The sequence below is a fragment of the Rhinoderma darwinii genome, chromosome 5, assembly GCF_050947455.1.
Source record: "Rhinoderma darwinii isolate aRhiDar2 chromosome 5, aRhiDar2.hap1, whole genome shotgun sequence".
In the NCBI taxonomy this organism is placed as follows: Eukaryota; Metazoa; Chordata; class Amphibia; order Anura; family Rhinodermatidae; genus Rhinoderma; species Rhinoderma darwinii.
The window spans coordinates 39,802,201-39,824,364 of NC_134691.1; the positions used below are offsets into that span (position 1 = coordinate 39,802,201).

General features: G+C 41.4%; 1 protein-coding gene and 1 long non-coding RNA gene across 48 annotated transcripts in view; one reads left to right on the plus strand and one right to left on the minus strand.

Moving 5' to 3' along the window:
• Positions 1-22,164, minus strand: part of RIMS2 (regulating synaptic membrane exocytosis 2) — a 583,792-nt gene that overhangs the window by 311,513 nt on the left and 250,115 nt on the right. For all 47 annotated transcript variants that reach the window (XM_075825887.1, XM_075825888.1, XM_075825841.1 and 44 more), the window contains one exon: positions 11,063-11,970. In XM_075825887.1, coding sequence (XP_075682002.1) covers positions 11,063-11,970 — 908 coding nt within the window. The remainder of the gene's footprint in view (positions 1-11,062; positions 11,971-22,164) is intronic.
• Positions 2,293-22,164, plus strand: part of LOC142651326 (uncharacterized) — a 59,512-nt gene continuing 39,640 nt past the window's right edge. Inside the window, exons 1-3 of the long non-coding RNA XR_012847600.1 lie at positions 2,293-2,334; positions 5,416-5,584; positions 6,959-7,078. This is a non-coding gene — a long non-coding RNA (uncharacterized LOC142651326). The remainder of the gene's footprint in view (positions 2,335-5,415; positions 5,585-6,958; positions 7,079-22,164) is intronic.

Sequence of the window (22,164 nt, forward strand, 5' to 3'; positions counted from 1 at the left end):
TAGTATTGTTATAGTAATATATTGTTATAGTAATGTAGTATTGTTATAGTAGTTCGAATAACTATTTGATTAACAATATTCTTGTATTGTATCAAAATTGAAAGTAATGCGGTCCGTCAACTTCAAGTTTTTTCTATGTGCGGCCCATTTACCCGGCCAAGTTTGAGACCCCCTGATCTAGGGCTACTTGAATTATCTCAGAATATGTTTTCTATATGTATTCATGTGTAACTAATAAAGTCAATGCTTACGGCATTGTCACATGCATAGGCCCTATATGATCACACCCCCGCAGGTCCATATTACAGACTTATAGGCACTCCGTGTGCCGCTGTATGGTGCCTTTTGGGAGACACTGTACTCACACCTAGTAGCAATGACACAACGGAGGAAATACATCAACAGATTTATGCCAGTCTTCTGGCGTAAAAAAAGTTGCAAATTTTGGCAAATGCCATAGTTGTGCTAAAATGTGCGACTCTTTACTCTTCTCGCCGCTTTTAGAAACTGGCAAGAAAAGGGGTCGGGCTTAGCCAAAGGGACCGCCACAGAAACGATAGATTTATCATAACTTGTTATGGTGAAAATCTACACCTGCTCATAGAAGATGTAGATTTGTATTTCTGTCGCACGTCAGCCTAAGATGTGCCAAATATATTAGTAGATGTGCATCTCTTAATATATTTGGAGCATTTTCCATCGAGGTGGATATGCCAGGAGCAGGCATAGCTTTCTGCCATAATTTACGCTAGTTTCCACCCCTTCCATCAACTTTTTATAAAGTGGCAACAGCAGTGGAAACGGCTCAAAAGTCGAAATTTTCCGTTTTGGACGTGCCTTTTTACACGTTTTATGTAAAAAAAAAAACGCTTGCGGTCTTTCCCTTTGCCTGTTGAAGAAATAGGTAAGAAAAAAAAAAAGCATCAAAAATCGCATCAAAAAACGCCTGTGGTGCAAAACCACTAAAAAAAACAAAAACGTACCAGATTTTTTCTGACTGCAAAAAAACTCAGTGTGAACATAGCCTTATACTTTCTCAGTATATTTTCATTATCCGTACTTTATGTTACATATTGATAGTTTAGGCTTAAAGCAGAACGACAAAAAACACAATCGAAATCCGAGCACCTATAGATTATCTACACATGTCCCCTATATGTCGCGGTTTATATAGTTCCCCGTTGCGTGTAGAATTTAATCATTCAGAGCGTGAAAGGCATTGGGCATTACCCCTGCCGTGTAAAAGCGTTCAGAAGCGTTCAATAATGCAACAAAACATTTTTTCTGAAGTAAAATTGAAAGTTTCAATTGATTACAGTTATTTCTCTCGGTGGAAACACGGCCAAGATGGGCTACGGGCACTTCTAGAGAGGAAGAGGAGTTTTTTTCTTCAGATGACTATCGATAAAAAATAAAATAAAAAAAACATCAAAACTTTCTATTGTAACCAGTATATCTAGAATACTGTGGATCATAGGAGCCTGCTGTTAGATGAAACCAGGAGACAAGTGGATTTGTTTAGCTACAAAAACTTTTCAAAACAACCCAAAAAGTTTAAAGTTTAGCACAATCTTTGATATTGAACGGAAATAATTTCAGACATGCCGTGCGTTGTGAGTCATGTTGAGTCCAGCACATGGGAAGTTAAATTAAAATCCACTACACCATCATTGCATAGCATACTCACAGGTGTTTAGGAAGCTGAGATACAGGGAGTTGTTTGATGGGGTTTAATACTGCTTCTGTGTCTACAGAACTGATATATAGGGCAAAAAGTAATCACTGGTGAATATATTTCCCCTAAGGTCAGTGGGTAGAAAGAACATTACTCGCTCTGGAGGACCCAGCTCATTTGTGCATTACACAGACAGCCTATTAATTTCAATGGGCATTGTGTAATGCTTTATTTCCCCTGTGGTAGCGCTGCAGGGGAATTAATCACTTGCTTCCAGGTTCTCGCACCATTTACAGCTGATCACTAGGAGTGCTAACAGTGTTACGCCTTGTGATCAGATGATGGTTGGGGGTCTCTTCTTACAAAAACTGATTTTCTAAAGGCATTATAGTTGACTCATCATCTAAACATGGGGATATCCACTGATAAAAACAAGATGATACAACTGACAATCCCGAGAGTTGACCTCCACCAACATAAACAGTGCTGCTGAGCCATACGCGGAAGGTAAGACAATACTTTTCACCTTGGATAAAGTATTTCCATTGCTTTATCATCTGGTTGGAATTTCTAACTTATTTACATATTTTCGGTCAGGCCGCAAGAGAAGCAACGATGAGATTTTGGCTCCATATCCAGCCAATGTCAGATCTAGATTGGTATGTAAGTGGTCATTAGATGTCATTGAAATCTGTATCAACTGCTAGAAAATGTGTTTAACCTAGTTAAAAAGTTTTACTTTGCTAAGATGAGTTAAGATGGGAACCAATTTTTCTTGTGAAAATGTTCCAATCCATATATAATATCCAGGTGTGTTAATGATCAGCTCGGGCCAAACATGCTCATGTTGATATTGTTCTGATTGGTGTAAATCCAGCCTAGATCTCTGTGGTATTCATAGAATGTACGGACATTGAATAATCACATACATACACATAACAAAAATTGATTGTAGCCAATGAAGAAGGCCATAGCTAGTCGGGGCAGGCGGGTAGGGAAGGAAGGGGGGTGCCACTACTGACCAGGTGCCACTTTTGAAGCTGTGGTGGAACTACCACTATACCAGCCATAGCAGGCCGGGCGGCACATGCACAGACCCCCTCATTCCTGGTGGAGTTGCCTGCACCATTCAATGGTATCTGCATCCTTAGGATGCAGATACAATTGAATACCATGGCGGAGCAAGGAGCTAGTTCCCTGCTCTGCCATTCACTAAGGCGCTGGGACAGGGTCCCTGCGCATGCTGTCGGAATGACATCAATGGATCACGCTGGCCTAAGCAAGTATCCCATCTCATAGGCTGCTGAGGAGGCTGTTGAGCTGCGACTTTCGTAGCAGGAAAGGGGCTAGGTAAGTACAAGTTTTTATATTTTGGAGCTTTGTGTCGATATCTACAAGGGGGACTGTGTGGCAGTATCTACAGGGGGGCTGTGTGGCACTCTCTACATGGGGGGGCTGTGTGGGTTTATCTATGAGGGGGTGTGTGTGGCACGATCTACAAGGGGGGTGTGGCATTATCTACAGAGGGTGTTTGGCACTATCTACAAGGGGGGCTGTGTGGCAGTATCTATAGGGGGGCATTGTGGAACTCTACATGGGGGGTTGTGTGGCACTATTGACAGGGGGGGCTGTGTGGGTTTATCTACAAGGGGGTGTGTGTGGCATGATCTACAAGGGGGTGTGGCATTATCTACAGGGGGTGTGTAGCACTATCTACAAGGGGGTGTGTAGCACTATCTACAAGGGGGTGTGTAACACTATCTACAAGGGGGTGTGTAACACTATCTACAAGGGGGTGTGTAACACTATCTACAAGGGGGGGTGTGGCAGTATCTACCGGGGGCTGAGTCACAGTATCTACAGGGGGGGGCAGAGTGGCACTATCTACAGGGGGACTGAGAGGCAGTATCTACAGGGGGACTGAGTGGCACTATCTACAGGGGGGGGCAGAGGTGGCACTATCTACAAGAGGAGGCTGTTCATTATGTCAACATATGGTTTCATTAGCCTCCATTATACAATCTGTTTTAGTCGGGCACTGACCTCTTTATTTATTACTATGTTAACTGCATACCTTATATAATTATATTGCTTGCCTCATTAATTGGTAGGGAAAGCAAACATGGCGAGGGGGAAAGAGATGTCGGGAAAGAAGTTGGGGGAGGGGGGCAAACTGAATCTTTGCCCTGGGCGCAGGAGAACCTAGCTACGCCTCTGAATGAAGTCTAAAAATATCAAATTCATTGCAATTCTTTCCATATAGGTCGAGCCTAATATGCAATATTTACACTGGGCGACTACAGATCCGTATTGCCAATCTACATTAATCCCATAGAAAACAATGGGATCGAAACAAAAAGTTATATGTTAGACTCTATCGAATGTGCCTGAGCAGAAGGTACTACGTAAAAGAACCTAATGTTGCAAATTCTTCCCCTTAAAAGGGTAGTACAGTTTAAAAAACTCATTTTCATATACCATATTAGGGAATTCTGTGTTAATATAGTGGGGTTTTCTGTTTAGGATCCTCATTTCTTGGCCAGAGTGGTTAAAAAGAACGTCTTTCACTCATTACACAGACAACCCATTGATATGAATGTACACTGTGTAATGCTTAATTTTCCCTGTGGAGGCGCTGCAACGAAATTGAACACTTACTGCCAGGTTTCCTCACAGATTACAGACGATTGATGGGGGTCCCCGCAGCAGGACACTTTGTAAAAAGCTTATTATCAAGCGATTGAAACAAACTTTATCGATTTAAGTAAATGTGACACATTTCAATACTGAGTTAGTCTCTTTGTCAAGCCAACCAAGGCATTCAATAGCTGTAACGGAAATTCTGAGCAAATATCGGACACATGCTTTAGGCAAAACTATGTGTACAGCGTTTTATGGTGGTACACGGAGTCCCACCATATGGTATACCTCCATAACAGGGGCGGAAATTGGGAAATAACCATTTTTTTGGGCCCCTTTCTCTCCAATAGCTCATGATAAAGAACATCCATGTCTTTCTAACTATCCACCTGTAATTACAAGACATGATATTCAATAGCTTAGTTCTTACATGCGATCTAATAGACAATAGGAAGCTACTTTTAAAGTGGCAGTGGGTCCCTCCTCCTACTGGAGCCCCATGCAGCTGCCCAGGTTGCACATATGGTATGTCCGCTCCTTCTCGTTAATACGGGGCTGTACAGTGGCACCATACTGTGGCACACTGCGTGCTTACTCCTCCATAGTACGAAACTGCAGAATACAGCATGTGATACAACATGCCAGCATATAGACTATAGATTTTATGGGTGTGGGTGCCATATTACATATCCGTACAGTACAGATCCATAATATGACAGGTGCTGATAAAACCAATATGTATAACATTTACTACACACAGAAATATTGTAGCCAATTTTGCAATAAGTGAGAATTTAATAACCCTTGAAATGCCATAGTCCACTACGGCCTGTATGTACATGGTGACCCAGTGAACTACAAGTTAAAAATAATAATAATCGCATCATCTTTCTGTTAAATTTATAATGTTAATGACACAAAATTATAGGGAGGAAAAGAAAAAATTGAATTTTTGAAATCTAAAATGTAAGGCTCAGCGAAGGGACAAAAAAATGAAAACAAAATAAGGAGGTTGTGACATTCTCTGCCACCATCAGGATATTAACACTGAAGGAAGTGACATGTAGACAAATTATCAAACATTTATTCCGCTATTCCAGATCAGTCCTAGTGAGGCAGCGTGCTCTATGAGAACAGCGGGAGGTGGACTGTTCTCGTACTCATGGACGCCTTCATTAGATAAAACATGGCAGCCTGGGACCTCGGCCAGTGGGATGTTGTGTGGACTGACACTGTAATCGCAATCCTCAGAAGTGCAAAGTATCACTGGTCAGTCCTTTTTCTACCTTCTTAAGATTACATGGTGAAGTCTTGGCCAACCTAGAGCCCTGGACATTACAACAACCTCTTTTCAGACGTAATGGAGGCGTTGAATTACGCCTGAAAAGACGGCTCCAATACGTTGGCAAAAATCTGCCCATTGCCTGCAATGGGTCTTACGATGTTCTCTGCAGACGAGCTGTCATTTTACGCGTCGCTGTCAAAATACAGCGCGTAAAATGACATCTCGTCAAAAGAAGTGCAGGACACTTCTTGGGACGTAATTGGAGCAGTTTTCCATAGACTCTATTGAAAACAGCTCCAAAAACGGTCGTAAAAAACGCAGCGAAAAACGCGAGTTGCTCAAAAAATATCTGAAAATCAGGAGCTGTTTTCCCTTGAAAACAGATCCGTATTTTCAGATGTATTTTGTTAATCGTGTGAACATACCCTTAGGGTATGTTCACACGGCAAAGCCAAATACGTCTGAAATTACGGAGCTGTTTTCAGGAGAAAACAGCTCCTGAATTTCAGACTTTTTTAGAAGTCCTCGCGTTTTTCGCGGCGTCTTTTACGGACGTAATTGGAGCTGATTTTCATTGGAGTCAATGAAAAACAGCTCCAATTACGTCCCAAGAAGTGTCCTGCACTTCTTTGACGCGGGCATAATTTTACAGCGACGCGTAAAATGACAGCTCGTCTGCACAGAACATCGTAAGACCCAATGCAATCAATGGGCAGATGTTTGCCGACGTATTGGAGCCGTCTTTTCAGGCGTAATTCAAGGCGTAAAACGCCTCCATTACGTCTGAAAAGAGGTTGTGTGCACATACCCTAACCCTCCAACTGAACTACTGCCATTATAAAGTGTGCAGTGGCACTAGAGGCCAACTATGACGTTTACTTCGTACTTTAAAGGCATCTTTGCAAAACTCTCGACCATAACCATATTAATTCATTATTATTTTGACACTATTTATTAACATTAATTAAGATTGTATACTATGGTGCCCCACTTGTCCATGGGCCTCACCTGGTAATGCAGGTCATCGCCAGTCAAGTGAATAGGGTTGCAATACCAGACTCAGTCCACATACAAGAGTGGCAGTGTTTGCGGGAAAAAGCAGACTATTTTTTCGAATACTGGACAAACCCTTTAAGCCACCCAGCAAGCCCCTCTGCCACACAACTGTTGTCCCCATCCCTGGTCTTCCTACCTATAAAAGGTCTATGGCTATTATGCATTTATTAGGCTTCCAATAGTTTTTGTAGATCTCCACCTGAGAACCATATGAACCAAATTATTATTTTTTTATCAATGTTACCCACATTGCGATTTATTGTGTCCTCATTCTATCTTCTCCCTCCGTGCACCAATCACAGGGCTTGTGGAGGAGAAGAAAGCTGGGGAGTGCTGTAAGAGCAGGTCCTTGACAAGACATCCAGGACTTATGCAACACCCTTGTAATCCTTCCAAAAGTCAATTGATCCATTCATTAGAAGGTAGTACCAATTATGCTAATGTATGAAACCCTATTTTGCTCCTTTTATTCTCTATCCATAACTTGATGCCCCCGCGTCCAATGCAAAATCTGTAGCAGACGCCTTTGGGACCCCTAAGACACCAGAGCCTGGGTAAGACTGCTACCTCTGCACCCACTATGGCCACAACCCTGCATCAATTGCTATTTATTTGTCATATAAAATAAATCTTGTAAACTCAATGTAATTTATAGTCATAGTGGAATCATTCGTTGTGGTGAGCCCACTGTAACGGCATGTAACAACCAGAGGACATTATAGGATCAGTGGTCAATAACCTGATTTAAATGTACATCTCGCATTACAAATTAGCAGACAAATATTACATTTGCTTAATGGGGTATAGCACTTTAGCAGCCGTGTTCATTGTGGAAGGAAAAGATTGTTTGAAGAGCTCAAAGCTCCACGTGAATCAGCACAAAATCCACATTATAGACGTAATTCATTTCATTTAGGGCTGTCCAAGGACTACAGTAGCTCAGCAATGGCTGTAGGTTAATCACAACTGGAGACATTTCTTATTCCTGAATTATATTTTAAAGTGGAATCATCATCCGCATACAATGCAATTATTCATTCTACTTGGCCGTACGTATCATTTTTATCATTGAATTTACCATACCTTAATTAAAGTGGACCTGTCACCTTTCCTGACATGTCAGTTTTAGTAAATAATAGTATTCCCCATGCAACAACAATTCTGGAGCATCTTTTCCTAGAAGTCTACGTTATGCCGTTCCTCGGTTATACCTCATAGAAACCTATTAAAAAATTGACGACTGGGTGTTACCAGTTGGGGGTGTGTCCCTACACAGATTGACAATGTCCAATCAGTGCTGACAGAGTGAGACTGTGTAGGGACACGCCCCTTGACAAGAGGAATGCTTACACCTAGTTGTCAACTTATTCATACATTTCTAGAAGGAATAACAGAGGAATGGCACATGGTAGAGTTCCATGAAAATATTGTCCAAAATTGTTATTTTATGGAGAATACAATTATTTTCTAAAATGGACATATAAGGAGAGGTGACTGGTAAATCTAGCCAAAACATAATTAAAGAAAAATTACCACTTTACTGGTAAACAATATAACAAAATAGAGGCAGTCCATGTGGCTTCTCTGAGACCTTGAAGAGAAGGAGCCCAGCCCTGGTTGGTCTCATATCCTTTGCTACTGGGTGGTGAAAACCTGTGCAAGACCCCTCTCTGTACTGGATGGCAAAAAGCATAATGGGGGCCCCCATTTCATTCTTTGCTATGTGCATCACTGCCAGTAAATAGAAGACCTTGAGTTGTTCTCTTCTAAGTTATTTCTATTCAGCTTAGCTAATATAACCAAACACTAAAAATCTTATCAGACTTCTTACATTTTAGAAAGAGCTGCAAATGCCATAGAAAAATCAGTCCTCACTTATTCTTTCCCCCGGCAATCCAGCGCCGACGCTCCGGCGGGCGGTCCTCCCAGTGTTTGTTTATATGTGACCAGCATGTGACCACTACAGCCAATCAGAGGCCTTAGATAGGGACTGGAATAGCGGTATGAGTTGTCCACACATTGGGCCCTGTCCAAACTCATAAACTAGTTTCCCTACTTGAATCATTTAGATTCACTCAATATACGGACAATTTTGAAATTAATAAACCAAGTGTGTTTCTGAAGAATAGACAACAGGGGTGGCCAGAGCAAAGTCATTCAAACATTGTAAGAACACACAATATCCAATCCTACAAACTTGAAGGCAATGAGCTGCGCACATGTCTATGGCCAACTCTCGAATGGATGCAGCTACTGTGCCTGGTGGAACATACAACAAGGGACCTTGTTCTCCTAATGGATATTTCAATACCCTGTGGATCTGTCATAATTGTCTGAGATGGGAATACCAATTTAATATGATCATAAAAGTCCATATGATCTCATTCTTCACTTCATATGGGACAACCACCAACAGCTTCAATAAGAAAGAATCAATACACAACCTACCTGGAAAGCGACAATAAATTAAAGAGACCCATTATTTGCTTTGGGTGTCACATGTCACAGCAATCCAAACAATGTGCCTGATATGATAGATGCCGCATTGCTAGTTATCAGATTAGCTTAAAGGATAAAAATTGAAATAGGGAAATTGGTCCATTAAAAATAAAGCATGGTCTGTACATCAGAGAACACCGGCCCTGTTTCTTGCACCAGTCAAATTAAAGCAATTGGAGCGATTTGCGCCATATTTATTAAAAGGGGCATGCCTCTAAATAAATTTGGCGCATTTTGACCTTTCAAACTGGGAGAGAATCAAATCTAGGCATGCTATGAACTAAAGTAAATTTTGCGCCAGAAATTTGCACCATTTTCACTGAATTAACTTAGTAAACTTGACTTAAACTACGTCCAATTTTCTCATCACTTTTTGGATTTCACAAACTTTAGTGCAAATTTGTTGCACCAAAAACTGCTGTTAACTGTTTAGTAATTGTGGCCAACTGTCTGTAGTGAGTAGGTATATATTTGCCTAAAACTTCACATATGGATAATCCCTATTTGAGTGCTCTGGTGGTCACGGAGAGTTCTATCTGCTATACAATAGACTGCCTCTCCATGCTGTACAGGAATGTTTATGTTGCGCAAGAAATCCAGCAGCTTCAAGGTGGAAAAATACAAAATAAAGGAGAAAAGCTGCATTGTGCACGACTTGGAGAGATGCTTTAAAGATCTTGCTTAAAAAAAAGATCAATAGATTTTGCTTTGCAGATTGGTACTGTCATAATGTCTAAAATTATTAACTTCTTATCTTCCATCTCTTATTGTATTTAATGATCATAAATGTTTTAATAATGAACTCTATCAATCTAGAACTAATCATTGCCGTGGATTCTCTGTCATCAGTTGTCAGTCACTATGCCGGTTGTAGCTGAGCCAATTGTAAATGTGCCAATGAAAGTCCATCTCTGATATAATCAGGTTGAATTGCATTTGGACCATGTAATGGAGCTCTCAAGTGAGCGCACATACTGTCCATCCCTATATAATATCAATGCAGTACTATATATCTATACAACTAATATTTCTTAGTGAACTTGAAAAGAGCCGATCTCACATTTACAAACATCCTCTCTATGTAGAAAACCAACAAGAAGGTTTCATCGAATTAATTTATACAGTATATGGTATTTCTAAAAAAGACAAAAAAATTGGTTATGTAAACTCAGCATCCATATACGTATGTGCTACAGTGTTAATTAAAACTTACATGAATTAGAATATATATTATACATGCACAGTTGGAGAATACATCATTTCATACTTGTGTACCACGGTTTGTATTTAACATGCCATGCTACCAATGAAATACCATTGAGTTACTACTGCTGTGATCTAAAGTCTACCAAAGTCAGTTGGTTTGTTCCTTGTATAGATACAACAGAGATAACATGGATGGACAAGATACTGTAGGCCAGTGGTCTCCAACCCATGGCTTTCGAGTTGTTGCAAAACTACAACTCCCAGCATGCCTTGACAGCCTTGAGCCACAAGTTGGGGATCACTGTGTGTAGACATTGGAAGCCAGTTAGACCCCTCCAAGCATCAGTTTGATTATTTTTGAGGTAATCAATAAGAACTTCCATCAACAGAAGACTTCCAAAAATAGTTAGGCCCGAGCAGCATAGGCGCATTGACTGCTCACCTCCTAGGAATTGACCAGCCGCGACGTACAAAATGGGATAATATTCAAGCATTCAATGAACTATATAATACAACACAACCTTTACAATGCTCAGAGGTACAATGAGAATATTGTGGCTTTGAATTGACACCCAATGATTTTCAAGAACAAATATTCAATTACATGAATTTCTTCACACAACATTCGATGGTTAAAGCAGACTTGACCAGATAAACATAACATGGAATATATACGATTAATGGAGATCCCATTGTCTTACCTTTTTCACTCACACTCTCACTTTCTATCTCTACATCATCACAACTCGTGTATTCGGGAGTAGACGCCAACTCTTCTTCAGAACTACTCAATGAAATCTGACGCGTTTTACCTCCCTTTTTTGTTTTATGGGGCTTAGGTGGTGGCGGCCGAACTGATTCAGACTGGTCCGAACTGAGTGAATCGTTCCTTAGCATAGTTTCCATTTTTTCCCTTTTGGTTTTCCTAACAGCAGAACTTGGATCCAAGTGGTGTTGATTTCGCAAAGAATCTGTGCGTCTTAAATCTGGCCTATCGTTTGGAATGGGACTCCTTCTAGGTGTTGGGGGACTATGATTTGAGTTCCTTTGCCGACCAGGACTTGGTCCTTGACCATCTCTAGTTCTTTCTATAGAATAAGAGCGTTGGCTCTCCATGGCCGCTCTGCGCTCAGATGCAGACCTTTGTCTAGACGGCCTATCCAGCCTCAACATAGACATACGAGATTCCTCTAACTCTGTATGAGCTAAAGATACATCACTATGTCTTCTTTCATGACGAGCCCGGGACACCTCTGCATGGATGCGCATTTGCTCCTCATAAGGTTGCGGTTTAACTGGATACCTAGCCAAATTTGGGTCGCTTCTATACCTGGCTTGATACTCCTCCTCTCGTCTTTGTCTCTCATATTCATCCCTGTCCTGAATGTCCTCCTCATCTACTGAATACTCATTGGAACGCCGCCGACTTTTCCTGTAATCGCCATGTTCAGGTTCTTCATAGAGCTGAGGCCCACGTGGCGACCGCCTCTCAGAATAATCCGAAGGTGATCTAGGCATTGCGCTATCTGTTGTAACATACTGTGAATGTTCCCCTATATCGTCGTCGAATTGTCGATTCTGATCTCTGGATATTGACGGGCTTCTTTTCCTGTAACATAAAGAATAAAACTATTAATCAATGGGGAAAAATGTAAACTTATCATCATAATACTAGAACTTCATGGATATTTAGATATGAATTGTCAAATGCATTTTTCAGATTTATTATGCACATAATAGGAATAAAATATTTTATAAAAACATTACTGTATAAATGCACTTTAAATACCATTATGAATGTTGCAACTGCATGGGAGGTGAGAAATAGACTAACAAACAGAAGGCTTGGGACAAGAGGTAGGCATAGGTAGGTATAGTAGGCAATGACCTAGGGCGCCATTGAGAAAAGGGGCACAATTTATGGATTAAAAAGAAAAACCAAAAGCAACGGTCTCGCGTTAAATTTCTTTGGGCAACCAATTAGATGCTGTGTCTGAGCTGCCGATAATTCTACAGGTGCGGGGCATGATGCTTCAGTGCATTTGTGGGGGATCGGTGCCTGTCTCGCGAAAGTATACCTTTACTACGTGACAGGCGCCCATTGATGAGAGCGAGTATCTGATGGAGGCGTATCTAAAAATGTGTGTAATGTATAAGAGAGGAGATGGCGTTTACAGATGAACACTAGTTATTGGGGAAGGGTGGGACAATTAAATGAACGGGCACGAAGAAAGTTTGTCCTGCCCCTGTCAAACAGAATTTCTTTATTATGAAGTACAGTGCCCATCATGTATACAAAATATCCCGCCCACGCAGACATCACTTCGGGATGGCAAAACTATGGAGCCGAAATACGGATTTTGGGGATAGGACCCAGATCTGCAAATATTATGGTACATTGTAGGCTAGGGCTCCAATGCGACATGACCTCTATCGCTTCGCTACTTCCATGTTGCTTATGGGGAAATAGGTTGCTATCTTACAACTATCTAAAAATGTCCAACATGTTTGGATTATTTGTGATCGTCGCAATGTCATCTGCAACTTTTTTTGCACCATAGGAAAATGTCATGTCACAATGAAGCTCTAGCGTTAGCCAAAGGTAAACAGCCTGCAATGACATTTTTTTTGTATGTCCCATAAAAGATCAACCTAAGGCCCTGTTCACATGGTGCAGGTTTGATGCAGATTTTGAATGCATTTTTTAAGCCAAAACCAGAATTGGATCCAAAAGAGGAGACACTTTAAGGTTTTCTATTATAAATTTCTTCTGTGTAGGTTTTGTTCTTGGTTTTGTCTTAAAAAAATACATGGAAAATTCTGCATCAAATCTGCACTATGTGAACAAGGCCTAAAGATGGCAAAAAGGGGTTGTCCGAGCACAGACCTATTTTTCATTCAGATGATCTATCCACAGGATAAGTCATCTGTATATGATCAGTACGTGTCCGACACCCGGACCCCGCACCGATCAGCTGTTCCGGCTGCACAGGATGTTATGCAGTGTTCGGAGCAGGAAGCAGTTGGCTCTGTACACTGTATAGCGGCCGTGCTGCAGAATTGCAACTCTGCTCCTATTCACTTGAATATACTGTGAGCAAAGTCATCTGCTTCTGGCACGGACATTCGGCACCCGGAGGCAGCTGATCGGTAAGGAGTCCGAGTGTCGGACCCCCACCGATCATATACTGACGACCTATCCTGTGGATAGCTCACCTGTATGAATAACCGGTCCGTGCCCGGACAACCCATTTAAATTCTCCCACTATAATCAATCCTTATGTAAGTTATAGCAGAAGCAACAATCTTCACTGCAGATATCCATGCTATGAATAGTGAGGCCCGGCTTGATTGTAGCTTATTGACTGAAATGTATTGTAGCATGCAGTAATCTATCACTAAGCATGATTATTAGATAGAAGTGCAATAATGGCTCTCGGAAGAATTTTTATCATTTGTCAAGTTGGTAGTGAAATGGAACGTAGTTCCTAAGACATATACTGACTTACATAGACTTTTCTTGGAGTAATAATTTTACTACAAGATTCGTATAGTTCGGATTATTATCCTTTGAAAAATTTTAAGGAGTCTTGATGACTGGATTGACTTGCAGTTTTTGCTACATATATTTTTTTTAGATTTTAAGCTGATCTAAAAAAAACAAATAATTATGGGACTTCTTCACAATCCTATTATGGCTCCTTACAAGTTCTGAGATGTAATTTGGCACCCATTGAATTCTATGGGCTCATACTATACCTCCGTATGCCTCAGATTTCATACCAAGGCACACAGAGTATTTTCTTTGTATGAATTTTATATATATTAATAACACAAAAATATAATAATACAACAGCAAAAAGTTAAACTAATATAGAAAAAAAATGGGTCGGTTGTAGGCTTGGTCTTTTTCTGCAATCACTTTACAAAAAAATTAATCTGCCCGCACATGCTGACGTTTTTGTACGTCTATCAGGGGTATTACTATAGGAGGTGAAGTTGCAACTAGGCCCTAGAGCCTGAGGGGCCTCTGCCCAATATACGATGAATGATATGTAATAGCTCAGGGTTCTGTTACAAATTTTTCATTGGGTCCCAGGAGGTTCAACTTACACCTATGACATCTATGTTCAAAAATACAAAGGCACAGGGGTGCAGAGGTTGTGTTTGACCTGGGCCCTGAAGCCTAAGGGCACTCAAAAGTTTCCTTGGTCCCATATGAGAAGACCAGTACTATAAATGACGCATGATAGTTTGGTTACCAATATTGCATTGGGGCAAAAGGAGCTTCGAGCTACCCCTCTGCAAATTTGAGTCAATAAAGAGAAAAGTAAAAGTAAACTGCGCCAAAAATTATTTAAAGAAAAAAATGAAGGACTTTAAATTGAAGACTAAAAATTCTAATAATTAGTCCCACTTAATATCATAATAAAGTGCTTATATGGGTGCTTCTTTTTAAGGCAAAACGCAATAGACTAAATCTTCGAGTTACATAAATAGTTTCTCCTGTAAGTCAGATGCCATCATTTCTAGACAATGTTCTTACTATGAGCCTGGATCCAAAACCTTCAAGTGTCCAGAATGAGGTATGAATTGACAGCCATTGCCCTGCCTGTCAGGTTTAATTGATTAGTTGGCGCAGACAGTTTTTAAGGCATTTAATCTATGTTACCAGAGTCAAGACTAATTTAAGGTTTGGTAGATGAGAGAAGTAGTGGACGGCATATTTCAGATTAAACACACGGCTAATATTTTATTTCTTTCTAAACGGCTTGAAGCACAAAGTGACCTCTATAAACGTGGGCTCTCGGCTGGTCTGGCTTTTAGACATATACTATACTATCCTGTAATACATATCTATATTGTGTTCGAGAGCAATGTTTCTTAAAGGGGATTTCCACCTTCTGACAACTGATGAACTATCCACCAGATAGGTCAACAGTACATGATCTGTGGGGGTCCAACACCCAAACCCCGCACAGATCAGCTGGTCCGGTGCCTCCATGCACCGAACGAACATGCCGGAAGCACTTAGCTCCGGCCACTGAGAAAAGCGGCTTATTGGTGCGGGGTCTGGGTGTCGGACCCGCACCGATGATATACTGATGACCTATCCGGTGGATAGGTCATCAGTTGTCAGGAGGTGGACAACCCCTTTAACATCTCAAAAGCAAGAACCCCCTACTCAAATGAATTACGTCAAAGTACCCCCGAAGCTATGATCATACATGAGGACAGTGTGAGTACCCCCTAGAGACATGGCATGTGCCCGCAGGAGTACATGCCACAGGTTGAGAACCTAGGATTTAGAACAACTCTAGTCAATATCATTATTTCTTCATTGTATGCATCTATTTAGATGTGACCTTTACAATATTACCATATCAAATAGTTGCTACGAGAAACCATTCACACTAGCGCCATGACTTCCGTTTATACCGTGACAGGTATGACAGATTTGATTTCTAAAGGATCCCTATAACTTATTATGGAGTTCATCAGATTTACGTGAAATATTTTTGACGGCAAAAAAAATTGCTCAAAACAGGAAATGCAGATTTAATGGGTTAAGTATGGGTAAAAAAAACAAAAAAAACCCCAGTCCCCCAATCCCCTTTTTGATGTTACACGAATACTGGACTAGACAAATCCCAGTAGTCAGGTAAATTTGCTGTCGAGGCCTAACCTTTTGGGCTCTTTGCTATTGATTTCTATGGAAGTTCTTATTGTCTGACTACAAAAAAATCAAACTGGCTCCAGGACTGATGTAACTGGCTCCTAAATGTTACAGTAATTTGTCTACCCCTGCACTACATGGCATACCTAGCTTCACAGCCAAAAAGACAAATGGACTTAACATAAGATTGTAGAATATGCAGAGGTCCATAACTCCATTCACACAATGCAGATGTGAAGTCGGGCCTACACCTAATTATTACATAGATAAGGTTGAGAAAAGACACAGGTCCATCAAGTCCAACCTGTAATCCTACAATGTCAGGTCCATCAAGTCCAACCTGTAATCCTACAATGTTGAAGGCAAAACCCCGATGAGTTAGATCCATTTTCCACCGTGACTCCAATATGACAATCAGAATAAATCCCTGGATCAACGTCCCATCTCCAGAATCAAGTACTCATAACCTGTAATATGATATTTTTCAAGAAAGGCATAAATGTCCTTCTTGAACTTGCTCAATGAATCAACCATCGCAACGTCCTGTGGAAGAGAGTTCCATAGTCTCACTGCTCTTACTGTAAAGAATCCCCGCCTGTGATAATGGCATAACCTTCATTCCTGTAGACGTGGAGGATGCCCCAGTGTCCTTGTTAAATGCCAAGGTATTAATAAATTATTAGACAGATCTCTGTACTGTTCATTTATATATATGTACAATGTAATTGGATCGCCCCTAAGCCGTCTTTTTTCTAAACTGAATAACCCCAAGTTTGATAACCCGTCTTAGTATTGCAATCCGCCCATTCCTTGAATTATCTTGGTCGCCCTCCTCTATAAAAAAAAATGTGCATTGCATATGCCTTTTTATACATTTGGGTTATACATTGGTTTCCTTACTCTTCTGTTGTCTTCCATAGTCATTTCTATTGGAGACAATATCCCAGGCCAATGACAGGAGAGTGGTTGACATTTTACTGCCTTTGGACTAAGATTGGCTTATGATCGGGGTCCAACCTCCTGATGGGAGGAGCGATCTCCCTAAATATAGCAGTACACTGGACACGTGGCAGGTGACACCAGAGCCTACGCCACTGGTCTACATGAATGGACGGCTAAAACCTTGCTACTATCTTTCCCACCCACCTCTACCCTAATTTCCTAAAACCGCACAGAGAATCGGGACTTCCTGTTTTAAACTAATTGTCTTCAGTACCAGGTTGCCCATTTCAGGGTGAGAACGGGGGATGTTGTACTCCATTCTTTCTCTACTACATATTTCCATTACCATGCTTGTCTGAAGAGCTTACCTTTCCAAAATCTCCCACAGCAGAAGGTACTGTTGATGGCAAGCCAAATAACTATTCATTTGCACCAATGTAAATGTAGGATGATGGGATTTCTCTTCTCTATTTGTCAGATCCTCGAGACTTGTAGCACTACTTGTCTTAAAGGATTACAAAAACATAGCTGCTTTCTTCCAGAAACAGTGCCCCCCCTGTTCACAGGTTGTGTGGGGTATTGCAGCTCATTCATTTCTATGGAGCTGAGCTGCAAAACCTGACACAACCCGTGGACAGGTGTGGTGCTGTTTCTGGAAGAAAGAAGCCATGTTTTTCTAATCCTGTACAACCCCTTTAAGGACCAGGGTGAGGTAAATGAAAATGTGCCGAATCACTCGCATGCTTCAGTAAACCTTATAAGCTGAATTGTGAAAAGCGCTTGTTGAGAAGAATGTGTGTTGGTGTTTCACAGAACCATTACTTAAGAAGCTGCTGACACTACTGAATAATGACTTGAAATTAATGGAGAGCCTGAAGGATTACCTATCAAAGTCTAGCTCAGAACAAAGCTAGTTTTCCATAGTCCTCCCCATGCCTCTTCATTGTAATTACTGCGCTAGGACATCAAACATTTGTGTAGAACTTGTTCTGAGTGATAATTGGTTTTCATTCCATATGTTTAGGATTTTTTGGGCTCATATATTATAAAAATGGAAATCCCAGATACATGGAAATAATTGGAAAATACACATTCTTTCTACAAGTCGTACAAGGTCTATGGTCGGATTATGGTTCATAAGGTCTTGTCTATATATGTGAAATCTACACGTAGGTCTACTAGCCTGTGAATCTACACGTAGGTCTACTAGCCTGTGAATCTACATGGAAAGCTGGGAAATATCTCTCCAGTTCCTCTTTTCTACCTTCATTGGATTTTGTTAGGCCTCATGCACACCACAGTAGTGGTTTTACAGGCCGCAAAACCATTGATCCGTTGCGCAAACATTTTTTGTTATGCATCTGTGTGACATCAGGACTCACAGATCCACAAAAAAAAATTAAAAAAATTCCGACTGTAAGGCTTGGATTCACACGAGCACATTACGTCCGTAATGGACGGAACGTATTTCGGCCGCAAGTCACGGACCGAACACACTGCAGGGAGCCGGGCTCCTAGCATCATAGATATGTACGATGCTAGGAGTCCCTGCCTCTCCATGGAACTACTGTCCCGTACTGAAAACATGATTACAGTACGGGACAGTTGTCCTGCAGCGAGGCAGGGACTCCTAGCGTCGTACATAACTATGATGCTAGGATCCCGGCTCCCTGCAGCGTGTTCGGTCCGGTACTTGCGGCCGAAATACGTTCCGTCCATTACGGACCGAACATGCTCGTGTAAATCCAGCCTAAAACGACTTGTCCTGCGTTTTTGCAGTCTAGATTTGTGGCCCCAGCACGGATCCGTGAAAACCACGGTCGTGTTCATGGGGCCATAGAAATGAATGGGTCCACAATTTATCTGCAAAAATTTGGATAAATTGCGGACACAAATGCACAGTCGTGTGCGTGAGGCCTTACTTTAAACTACATTATCTAAGGCACAACATTTTGTACCTTGGGAGCCACATTTTATAAAAACAAGTGCAGGCAAGACATATTAAACGTGAAGAAATAAAAAAATGATAAAAATGCAAACATCTGCAGATGTTTTAGTGTACGGTTTTACACGCTGGTGTTATACCATCAAAATTGCCATGGTTCAAGGGTTAGGATATATCTGGAATATTGTCAGCGAATGTCATATTGTAACCAGCGCAAATGGAAATAAGTGGGGGCCTCCTATGGCGAGCCTCACAACTAGGGGACGTGAGTCACATGTGGTTCCTGAGCTAATGTGTGTACATGACACTCCGTGTGCCGCAATGCAGCGTTTCTAAGGGATATTCGCTCCGTGATATGGCCACTGATGAAGCATGCCACCATTTTTTCTCTGCCAGATCCATATGGAATCAGACAGAAGAAACTCTGTAAGGCTGGGTTCACACACACTATTTACGGACGTAATTCGGGTGTTTTAGCCCCGAATTACGTCCGAAAATGCGGCTCAAATGTGTTGTCAAACATCTGCCCATTCATTTAAATGGGTCTTACGATGTTCTGTGCCGACGGTCATTTTTTTAACGCGCCGCTGTCAAAAGGCGGCGCGTAAAAAAGATGCCCGCATCAAAGAAGTGCCTGTCACTTCTTGAGACGTAATTGGAGCCGTTTTCCCTTGACTCCATGGAAAAACAGCTCCAATTACGTCTGTAATGGACGCAGCGAAAAGCGCCTGCACATGCCATTACGGCTGAAATTGCGGAGCTGTTTTCTCCTGAAAACAGCTCCGTAATTTCAGCCGTTACGGACGCTGCCGTGTGAACATACCCTGAGCCTCTGTATGAAATTGGAGACATATGGAGGTGCAGTAAGGCCCAGTAATATATGGATGCTGAGTCAAGGCTCAGTACAACTTGGAGGTTATACGGAGTTATAATACGCTTGTGCGCACAAGGCCGTAGGAGGTGGTTCTCAACATTATTTAGCCAATTGACCTCTTTTTCAAATAAATGACTTCAAATTCCACCAAACGCTATGGTCATACACTGTACCGCACCCGTTTTTCCGGAAACGCAGGGAGATTTTTTTTCCCGTTTTCATAGTATCATTCTTTGACATTCACACTTGCAGAATACCACTGTGTGCAATTTGAGTAACTGCAGTAATAAAACTATTCTTCTATCACAAAGCCATATGTTTTATTTACTGCCTTCTATAGCACAAAATAAAACATGTTTAGGAGCCAGAAGGAAATGGAAAATGTTATTTCAAGAAAACCCACTAAGCATCCCACAAGAAGAGGTACCATCGTCAACACCATTTATAGGGTTAATTTCTTACAAGCTACATGTGTGTATTAGGCTATGTTCGCATCTGTATGGCGGCTTACATTTAGAACGGAAGCCACAACGTGGCGACGGATCCGGCGCCCGACAGACGCCATTGACTTGTAATAGAGACCGTAGGGTTTCGCCGAGGAGTCCGTCGTTCTGCTGGTAAAAATAGCACTGCATGCCTAACGCAGCCTTCGACACAGATGTGAACAGAGCCTTAAAGGACTTGAGCAACTTGAGCTTGGTTCTAATTTTTTTTTTAATTGCAGAAATAATTACCACACCCAGGACTGTTCCTGCTTCTCCTACAAAAACACAAGTAAAAACAATAAATCGGGGAAATTTCTCAAAAGTAATACATACAACTTTTTACATAGCATCCAAACGGATCACAGCTCTCATTTTTCTGACTAGAAGCAACTGTTCAAATTTTTTGATAAATCCGCCATGTTTGTTAACCCGTCCTAAAAAATTAGGAGTTACAAATTTACACACATACATGGATTATAATCACCAACTAGATTTCTATAAAAATACTGCAAAGGCCAGTTAACTTTTAGATACTAAATGGCGGATGTAAAAGGTAGGGTGGGTATTTGCAGACAACAGTGGTACAGATGTAGCAGAGTTGGATTCGTCGTGTAACTCTCTGAGGTAAAATACTCAATATGAAATTTGGCAAGGACAAACTTTCTCTGACAAGCCGGCCTCTACTACTGATCATCTGTATTTGAGAAGTCATCAGTCGTGGGACGCACAGGGAGTTTGTTTCCAAGACACGCTCTATGGGTTCATGCACACGGAAAAGACATGTGCGGTTTCATAGTACGAAGCTGTAGGTACTCCACGTTCCACCATATGGTACTTCCATTAATTAACTTCTTTTATGAAACCCCACTAACTTACCACACTCTACCAAACACTGTCCAACATGGCTGTTGCTTTCCCTCACTATCAAACCGCACCACCACAGATCTACATTCAGACACTTTTAAAAGCCATGATATCGCTGAGTAAAACATTCTTGTTTACAACTCTTGTTGACCGATCATTGGGACTGATTAAGAACCAGGGGAACAGTACATGGCCAAGACCACATCCGATCTTGCCCAATAGTGCATTTATTGGTCCCACAATTGCCTTCCCTTAGTAGAGACTCCTGGCACGTGCGCCATGGCATATGTTTTACCCCCCACCCTCAAACATATATTAAAGACCATAAATATATAACACAACTTTTAGAACCCAATAGGCTTAGATACGCCACCTCATCAGTGCAATGTCCCTGGATATTACTTTATGAGGATTTGTACCCATAGATACTTCAGACCTGCCCCACAAAAATAGTCATGTAGTTACCAAATATTACCACAATAATACCTCCACACCATGACCACTTATATCTACCAAAGATATCACCATACAGTGCCCATAAATTCGTCACATACCACTTTTACACTGGTGTTTTGCAGAGTATAATCATGCTGTGAATAGTTACATTCAATGACTAACAGGTGATGTAATCTTTCACTGGACTCGTTCACTTTCCCTTTTCTTCTCCATCAGATCCAGACCACTGGTCATGACTTGTTTCTGCAGAGTTTGCGGCCCCCTTTAGTGCACCACATGGTAATAGTACCCCTCTTAGTGCCCCAGATAAAAATAGTGGCTTCTTAGTGCCCTCATAGTAGTAGTACTGCCCCATTGTGTGCCCCCACACATTAATAGTGCCTCCTGTGTGCCCCTTACTCAATAATGCTGGGGTTTAGTAGGGTGTCAATACTTAGTGGGGTGCGCCTAGATTGTGCTTGGCAGCCCGCCTAATCTATCAGTATGGGTGTGATGAATAGGCTGCAAGCCGGCATGGTGAATTACCCGTAACCATGTGACTGGCACCCTTGTATAAGCTT